Here is a 9,803-nt window from a genome sequence, read left to right on the forward strand (position 1 = left end):
TATGCTGAATACTTAAAAGATAATAAAGGGCTTAAGTGCTGTTGGTTTTGCTTGTGTTTATTTGTGTGTGAGCATTATTTCACTTCACATGAATGAAGAATTAAAAGCTTCTGTATTTATAGTCCTCTCCCTGGAGCAGAAAACTAAACTACCCATAATCCCACAGAGCAGAGAGAGAGAGAGAGAGAGAGAGAGAGAGGTATATGTTATATGAATGTTACTGTTCACTGCAGTAACGCCTTGTACTCTTCTAGAAAGGCTTTACAATGCCTTTGATGGCAGCCACGAGGACATTAATAAGGTCAGGGACTGGTGCTAGAAGATTTGCCCTCCCACTCACCCCAAGATATTGGCTGGAGCTCTATCATTCCAAAGAACACAGTTCCACTGTCCCACAGGCCAGCGCCTCAGGGTTTTATACCTATCTAGCCAACACCTGGCATTGAACTAGGTGACCTGTGTGACATACAGAGCCTAATATGAATTTACAGCCAGGTCTGACTGCACTGCTAGGTGTGCCCTGCTCTCCCTCTGTAGATTAGAGCCCCTGGGAGCCCTGCTCTGAGCCTAGCTGATTACACAGGAAACACAACCCCCGCTGCATTATTGATGTCACTGTGTGTGTGTGTGTGTGTGTGTGTGTGTGTGTGTGATACCAGCGTTGCCTAATAAAACTCTGAAGAAGCACTTTGGACATCTGGGCAATGAATGATCACAAAAGCACATCTTCCCCATTCAGTCTCCTAAAAGTGAATCTCTCTCTGTCTCTCTCTCTCTCTCTCTCTCTGTGAGTGTGTGTGTGTATATTGCATAACCCATATTCATATTCACTGAGTGAAGCATGATTTCAAATGCTCTCTGTTAAAGTAAATGAAGCAGGATTTATCAAATTTAAACAAATGAATACTTATTTTATTATTATTATTATTATGTTAAGCAGCATATAACAGAGAAATGTAATGTACCTCTCTCTCTCTCTCTCTCTCTCTCTCACACACACACACACACACAAACTTCAAGGACACTGTGACCTCTGGGAGAGGGTTATGGAGGAGGGGATGACAAGTGTGTGTGTGTGTGTGTGTGTGTGTGTGTGTGTGTGTGTGTGTGTGTGTGACAATGTATCTCTCTCCATGGTGCTGAAAGCTCTTCACTGTTCACTACTCCCGCTCTAACAATAACAGCGGAGAGAGACACAGAGAGAGAGAGTGAGAGAGTGTATGTGTGTGTGTGTGTGTGAGTGAGAGAGAGAGAGAGAGAGAGAGAGAGAGAGAGAGAGAAAATGAGCACAAGAATGAGAGAGACATCGTGTGTGTTACTGGGTTAAATGTCCACACATAGATGAGGTTATAATGAAGTATGCAGCTCTTTTGCAATGGAGACTGCCAGGGAACACTAGGTGCTGCAAGCTTTTTTAACTTTTTAACTTTGGAGATCTGGCAACCCGTTTGGCTGTTTCTGTACCCGTTTGGAAGCTGTTTTGATCGCTCGGGTTTTCCTGTTTACTCGTTTCTATTGTTATTTCTATATTTATATCTGTTTTTATAACCTACTAACCATCCATAGATCTATCTTTTAGATTGTCTCCGCAGGAATATTCATTACAGAGGCACTAAAACTGCCACCGGACCCTGGAGTAACGTTCTTGGTGTAAGTTACTAAAATTCACTAAAAGCGGTAAGTACCTGCAATTCCATGGCTACTACTGGCTGTTTTGCCTGCTCAGAGTGTGGCATGTTTAGTTTAACGCCCTTTTCCACCTCTAGCGATAAATATAGTGGTTGTATTTGTAGTAAGTGTCAGCTAGTTAGCTCTCTGGTGGATAAAGTGGACCAGCTAGAAGTGCGCATCCGGAGCTTATTATTGTTGAGGGATAAACAGCGAGATTCAGTGTTAGCAACTCCGGGTGCCTTAGGGAGAGTTAGCACCCCCACGACTCCGGTGTTAGAGCCCTCACAGCGGGGTGAATGGGTGATGTCTCGGCGTCATAGCCGGAAAGCTAAGGCTGATGCTAACGCTGAGGCCAAAGCTAGCCCACCGGGACACCACGCTCCTCCGATTCGCGTGTCAAACAGGTTTGCCCCGCTCAGCGAAGCACCCGCTGAGGAGCCTGTTAAGAGTGCTCTGGTTATAGGAGACTCTATTGTTCGGCACGTGAAATTAGCTACTCCTTTAGGGGCGCCGGCAGTAACAGTTAGCTGTTTATCGGGAGCCAGAGCGCCGGATATTAGTGGCAACCTTAGACTGTTAGCTAATAGGAGATATTCGAGGGTAGTCATTCATGTAGGGGCCAATGATATTCGTCTGCGGCAGTCTGAGGTAACTAAGGGTAATATTAGAGAGGTGATTAAACTGGCCCAGACGATGTCCGATGCCGTAATCTGCTCTGGCCCCATACCAATGCGGCGTGGCGACGAAGCTTACAGCAGACTTTGGGCGTTAAACTGCTGGATGTCCAAGTGGTGTTCCGAAAATCAAGTGGGCTTTATAGACAATTGGCTATGTTTTGAGGGCAAGCCTGGTCTTATAGGTAGGGATGGTATCCACCCCACGCGGGAGGGTGCTGCCTTACTTTCTTGCAGTATAGCACATAGTCTTTTAGTTAGTCAGCAGAGTAGTGTAGATAGCTGCTGACAATCCAGAGCCGGGACCAGGCCGCAGACAGACAGGCTAAACCGACCGTCTGCGAACTGTCTTGAGACGTCACCCAGGTTCAACTGTATTGAGACTGTGTCTTTCCCCCGAACTAAATGTAAAAGTAGAAAAACAAAATCAGCCTGTTTCAGCAACCTAATCAATATTAAATCATACACAACACCTAGCAGCAACACCTCAGAACTAAAATTTGGGTTACTCAACATAAGATCACTAAACTCAAAAGCACTCATCGTAAATGATATTATAAGTGATCATGAATTCAATGTTTTCTGTCTCACGGAAACGTGGGTTAAACCAAATGAATATTTAGCACTAAATGAAGCCACCCCCCTAGGCTATAATTATGCACATAGCCCAAGAATATCAGGCAAAGGAGGTGGAGTATGTGTAATTTACCAAAATAGCCTAGAAATCAGTCTTAAACAATGTGACACCTTCTCTTCTTTTGAGGTTCTCTCCACTATTATTACAAATCCGGTCACAAAAAAGGACGCATTTTTATTATGCAACATTTACAGACCACCAGGGCCTTACTTAGAATTTCTGAAAGAATTCAGCGATTTTGCTACAAACCTAGCGGTGTGCAATCATAAAGTTATAATTGTAGGAGATTTCAATATCCATTTTGAGAAGGAAAGTGACCCACTAAAAAAGGCATTTACCTCAATCTTAGACTCTATTGGTATTACTCAAAATGTAACAGGGCCTACACACTACTGCAGCCACACTTTAGACTTAGTTCTGACACTAGGTCTTAACATTGACAAAATTAATATCTTACCGCAATCCTCAGCAATCTCCGATCATTACTTAATTTCATATGAGCTACATTTTATCCATAATATATGTAAGAACCCTCGCTATTCTACAAGGCGTATAATAAAACCATCTACCGCCCTACAATTTATAGAAAACCTACCAGAACTATCGACCCCAGTTCCAACTCCATCAGACCCAATAGACCTAGATGTACTAACTGATTACCTAGAAAATACCTGTCGATCTACTTTAGAAAAGGTAGCACCACTTAAACATAAAAGTATAAGACAGAAAAAGCTCGCACCATGGTATAATGATAAGACCCGTACTTTAAAACAAACATTACGAAAACTAGAGCGGAAATGGCGATCAACCAAGCTTGAAGTGTTCCATTCTGCCTGGAAGGACAGCCTTATAGAGTATAGAAATGCCCTCACTAAAGCTCGCTCAGCATATCTGGCCTCGCTGATCTCCCATAATAAAAATAATCCGAGAGCACTGTTTAGTGTGTTTTCTAGAATTACAAAAAATCAAGCAGGTTCTGAACAACTAATTCCAGCAACTCTCACCAGTAAAGATTTTATGGACTTTTTTAATAATAAAATTGAGAATATTAGACAACAAACTCTAGCCACAGGATCAAATCCATCCTGGCTGCCACCTGATGTGAATGAAATAAAACATAATATAACTGTAAAAGAAAGACTTGAAACATTTTACCCACTCCCACAATTAGAACTAGAGAAGATTATCACCTCCGCAAACTGTACAACTTGCACACTTGATGCAATTCCCACAAAGTTGCTCAAAGAAGTACTACCAGCTATTATTGATCCTCTTTTAACTATAGTAAACTCATCGCTTAGTCTGGGCCATGTACCCAAAGCTTTTAAACTAGCAGTTATTAAACCTATGATCAAGAAACCAAATCTTGATGCTAGTACACTGTCTAATTACAGGCCTATTTCTAATTTGCCATTTCTGTCTAAGATCTTAGAAAAAGCTGTGGCCCAACAACTTAGTTCATATCTACATAAGAATCATATATATGAAAAATTCCAATCTGGATTCAGGCCACATCATAGTACAGAGACAGCTCTAGTCAAGATAACAAATGACCTTCTTCTTGCCTCTGATCAAGGCCACGTATCCCTGTTGGTGCTTCTTGACCTAAGCGCAGCCTTCGATACAATAGACCACAATATTCTCATAGAAAGGTTAGAAAACATGGTTGGAATCACAGGGACAGCCCTATTATGGTTCAAATCTTACTTAACGGAACGTTATCAATTCGTAAAAGTAAACAATCTAAATTCAAATTATTCTAAAGTAAGATTTGGAATTCCACAAGGCTCTATTTTAGGACCATTATTATTTACATTATACATGTTACCGCTAGGCACAGTTATAAGAAACCATGACATTAACTTTCACTGTTACGCAGACGACACACAATTGTATATTTCAGCCAAGCCCGATGACAAACACAGATTAAAGAAAATAGAGGACTGTGTAAAAGACGTGAAAGGCTGGATGTTGCGTAACTTCCTCCTTCTAAACAGCAACAAAACAGAGGTCCTGCTTTTGGGTCCAAAAGTGACAAGAAATAAATTATCAGACTTAATTTTAAATCTAGCTAACTTTCCAGTTAAACCTGGTTCAGCAGCAAAAAATCTTGGTGTCATAATTGACCCGGATTTATCATTTGATCAACACATAGGTAGTATCACTAGGACAGCTTTTTTACATCTTCGCAATATTGCTAAGATTAGAAATGCCTTATCCCTCCAGGACGCAGAAACATTAGTACATGCCTTTATTACTTCAAGGCTTGACTACTGTAACGCACTACTGTCAGGATGCACCAGCAGCAATTTAAGAAAACTTCAACTAGTTCAAAATGCTGCAGCTAGGGTCCTCACTAAAACTAGAAAATTTGAACATATCAGCCCAGTTTTATCATCACTTCATTGGCTGCCTGTTAAATTCCGCATTGACTACAAAATTTTGTTATTAACATATAAAGCTCTACATGGGCTTGCTCCTGAATATCTTCAAGATACAATTTCCTATTATGAGCCTCCACGTTCACTCAGATCACAGAATACTGGATTTTTAAATGTTCCCAGAATTCAGAAGGCCTCAGCTGGGGGAAGAGCCTTTTCTTATAAAGCCCCCCAACTCTGGAATGATCTTCCAGAAAATGTTCGGGACTCAGACACAGTCACAATCTTCAAATGTAGGCTAAAAACTCATTTGTTTAGTTTATCATTTGGTAGCTAATGCTCCCCCATAGATAAAGGCGGCAGATCCGGGGGGTCCATGGACACAGGGAATTATAGTAAACTGAGACGCTGGTGCTGTCGTCCCGCCGCTTCTCGCGATCACTCAGGTTTGTTGACGGTGGAGCGGAGGGATGCCAGTGTTTCAGGATGCTCCCGTGTCTGTGTGTCCTCCTGGTTCTCTCCTTTTAGTTAATGCTGTCATAGTCAGATCTGCCGGAGTCATTAGCCACACTCTGGAAATTTTCATATTTTCTATTTTACAAACACAAAACAGTTCAAAACTAATTCCATCCCTTTACATCTTTCCGAGTAAACGACTGCCCACCTGTCTGTCTGGACACTGATGGATGACTGTCGAGATCCTCCTCCACGCTTCAGACCAGCTGCCCACGCTCCAGCAACCACCAAGTGCCTTGAAGCTGTCCCTACACTGAAGTTCTCATGGACTACTAACTATCATCACCAGTAGATTGACCAGAGGAGGATGGGTCACCCCTTGTGAGCCTTGGTTCCTCCCAAGGTTTCTTCCTCAGCTGGGGGAGTTTTTCCTTGCCACTGTCGCCCCTGGCTTGCTCACTTGAGGGTTTTACATTTGTCTTTACATTTCATGTCAAATCTTGTCTTACTGGAATTCTGTGAAGCTGCTTTGTGACAACATCAGTTGTGAAAAGCGCTATATAAATAAATTTGATTTGATTTGATTTGATTTTGAATTGGAAACACATCTCCATCATAAAGGACTGAAGAGCATTGGGATTTGTTATTGTTTGTTGGAATATGACGAGCCTGTGTGTGTCCATTAGTGTCCTGCTGGGAGCTCAAGCCTCTACCTGCTGTTCTCCTCAAGACAGACACAAAGAAACGCTCAGCTCTAAAATGCCTGCCTCTGCCCTGTGACAACGATCACGGCCCGGACAGCATCCCTCAACAGCAGATGAATCATAGCACTCACTCATTTAAACACTGTATAAAGGGTTGCAAAATTCAACTCAAACAAAGATGGCTGCAATCAACTCTGAAACATCTCAGCACTGTATAAAAGTGTGAGGGTCTGATGAGTCAGCAGTTCATCAAAGAGACTGCTGACACACAGTGGGTCACCAGCTTGGGTGTGTGTGTGTGTGTGTGTGTGTGTGGGCTAGAGAGTGTAATTAAACCTCATGCTGAACCTTACACGCAATATCACATTGATTAAGTGTGTGAATACGTGGCTGTGACGCCCCGCTCTCTGCTCTATATCCTTTAGGCCACAAATAAATAAAGAAAACTCAGTGCCGAGTTCAAAGCCCAGTGCAGCGCTGTTATTCCTCTACAGCTTTATTGACATGGGCTCATTATCTCTGGGCCACAGAGTGGTCACTTGTCACAGGGCAAGGTTTTTCATGACGCTGGGTACTGCCTTTTATTTGGGATGGAACCCAGTGTAAATATTGGGCTGGTACTAAACAGGAAAAAATAATCCCATTCAGTTCTCAAGAAATCTAGCCTTTAATAGCCTTCAAACAGCAAAAATCTAAGCAGGTAATTACACTTACACTCATTTCCAAGAGGAAATAAAATGACATTGCAGTGCTACTATTCTTTGTGCAGTTTTGGCTGGAAACTAACGTAGGGTTTAGAGATTAGGGAACTGGGGTTAAGAGACTGTTTTCGCTCACTACAATAGTGCACCTGATATTACTGAGTAGAGAACCGTGCTTAGGAGATAATTACAGGCTCAACTTTGGCGACTCTTCTAGTATGAATTAATCCTACTTAAGACACCGCTAGCCTCCTAATGGAGAAGGGTTCGGACTCCACACACGCCTCACTGGACAGAGACACAGGCTGACCTCAGAAGTGGAACTAACGAAGGAGCTGCTGGAGAATCTGATCATAGCAACACTACATTTCTACAAATACAGACTCCAGGGGAAAGAGGAAGTCAGAAGACACCTGAAATCTCGTGTGTTGTTCATTATAATGCATTACTTCCTTTCCATAAAAACTATTAGACTTTACAGTGATCTATTTATAACTGAAGGGCTTCACTAAAATGAGCATCTAAAATTAAATCTTTCAAACAAGCTCCCACTACACAGGAATGGAGCAATCCGTGTGAGTGTGTGTGTGTGTGTGTGCACTATTTCTGGTTAGATGTGTTACAGTACCAGCATTTCCAGAAGTGCTACTCCATTTCGTCTGCATCCACAAGCTAAAAATAAATCATGCACAGATATGGATAAAAACAAATTCAGAATATGGTCTAAAGACTGTGTCCTTACATCACGATCCAAAGAAACCAATCCCATCAGTTGGCGAGGGTGTGCCTTTCGAGCTGCAGGTAAGTGGAGCTAGAGGCAGGGAGTAATTGATCTATCTTCACACTCTGAATGAAAGTGAAGGTGTGTAGAGCTACATCTAAACATTTGAGGAATTTTTCTTAGAGACAAATTTTTAATATGCCACTGACGAACAGAGGTGAGTTCAAAATCAAAAATAGTCTCCAAAAGAAAGCCATTTTGACAGACTGCAATACTGCACAGGAAGTGTAGGGGGCGACATGGATTTTGATTTTTTTTTTTTTGGCAATAATAAATAATTCGATTGTTAGTAAAGAAAGTGAAGAAGACAGATTGTTTTGATGAATCCATTGTTCAAATAATAGACAATAATTTGATTAAAGAAATGATAGTTGCGGCACTAGCATACATTTTTTCAATGGACACTAAGAGCAGTGACATACAAATAAAGCTCCAGTCGCATCCAGTAAATAGCAGTCAATCACACACACACACACACACACAGCATGGAGGGCAGCCATGTTCTCTGCAGTTCTCAGTGTGTGTGGAGACTGACACACACACACACACATTATGAAAGTGTCTCAGATCTACACAGTAGCCACCAGCCCAAACACAGGCCATCAGCATCTCATCATCTCTTAGCTCTCAATCACACACCAGTGACCTACATACATGTGTGTGTGTGTGTGTGTGTGTGTAAGCAAGCAGGCCACAGTAGTAAACCCACTTCCCAGATAAATTATGTGCATGTCATCATGTGTATATATACACACACACACACACACATATATATAAATGATATTATGTAAGGTATATTATATTAGTTAATAAGTCTTAATGGCCACTAATTTTTGAAATATTGATCAGCCAGATGATTTGTTGTATTAATAACACTTGCATTTATCATATATATTAATAAATCTATGTGTTACTGTCCAGTGATGCAGTGTTTCCATGTGTCTACAACATTAACACTAAGTGGGGAAGATTTCTGTGAGATTAGATGTCATTCAGCCTTCAGTTCTTTAGTGAGGCCATTGGATGATTAGTTCTGGATCGCTAACGCCACTCCAGCTCATCCCAGAGACAACGGATGGAGCTCCATCATTCCTGAAAAGGCAGAGGATTTTAAGCCCCTCTAGCCAAACGCTTGCATTGGGCCTGTCCATAACGGGTGCACCTACAGGTGAATAGGAAGAGCGTTTGTACCTACACGTACATGTATATCTGATCCCCAGCCTCCCCATTAAAGGCACTTACACTCCAGGTGTTTCTTCTTGGGTCCCATCACCTCGTGGGTGGTGGCCTTGCACACGGCTCTGGCCACCTCAGAGCCAGTCAGGCTGTACTGCGCCGCGGCAATGCGGTCTGTCAGGGTCTGGCCGGACATCTCGAGCCTTCAGTGTGTGCACCACGGCACCAGCACGCGTTTATCCTGCTGTCCTGATGTCCTGCTGTGCTGCAGGGGGCTGAGAGGGGGGAAGGGGGGTTGGGGATGGGGACAGGGGCTAACCCTTAAGCTTCTGATAATGGTCAGTAATGGTCAGAGGCTTTTTTCTCCTTTCCAAAGCCAAAGGAATAGAGTGACTCTTTTTTTGGTTTGGTCCAGTATGGTCCTGTCTACGGTGCTGATGCTGATGCTGAGGAAGAGCGTGCGGATGATGCTATTATCACCCTCCTCCACCTCCTCCTCTTGCTTCCCTTTTCGTCCCTTTTTCCTTCTATCCTTCCTCCTTCCTCCTCCCTCCTCTTCCTCACCACCGCTCCTCTCCCATCCACAGCCGCGGACACTCCTCACTGATGGACGCTGAGAGGA

General features: G+C 42.7%; 1 protein-coding gene across 1 annotated transcript in view; it reads right to left on the bottom strand.

Annotated features, from left to right (window-relative positions):
• LOC136678288 (clathrin coat assembly protein AP180-like) overlaps nt 1-9,377 on the bottom strand; it is a 39,897-nt gene extending 30,520 nt beyond the window's left edge. Inside the window, exon 1 of the mRNA XM_066656285.1 lies at nt 9,248-9,377. Coding sequence (XP_066512382.1) covers nt 9,248-9,377 — 130 coding nt within the window. The remainder of the gene's footprint in view (nt 1-9,247) is intronic.
• Nucleotides 9,378-9,803: the final 426 nt, after the last annotated feature.

This window comes from Hoplias malabaricus, chromosome Y, assembly GCF_029633855.1.
Source record: "Hoplias malabaricus isolate fHopMal1 chromosome Y, fHopMal1.hap1, whole genome shotgun sequence".
Lineage (NCBI taxonomy): Eukaryota > Metazoa > Chordata > Actinopteri > Characiformes > Erythrinidae > Hoplias > Hoplias malabaricus.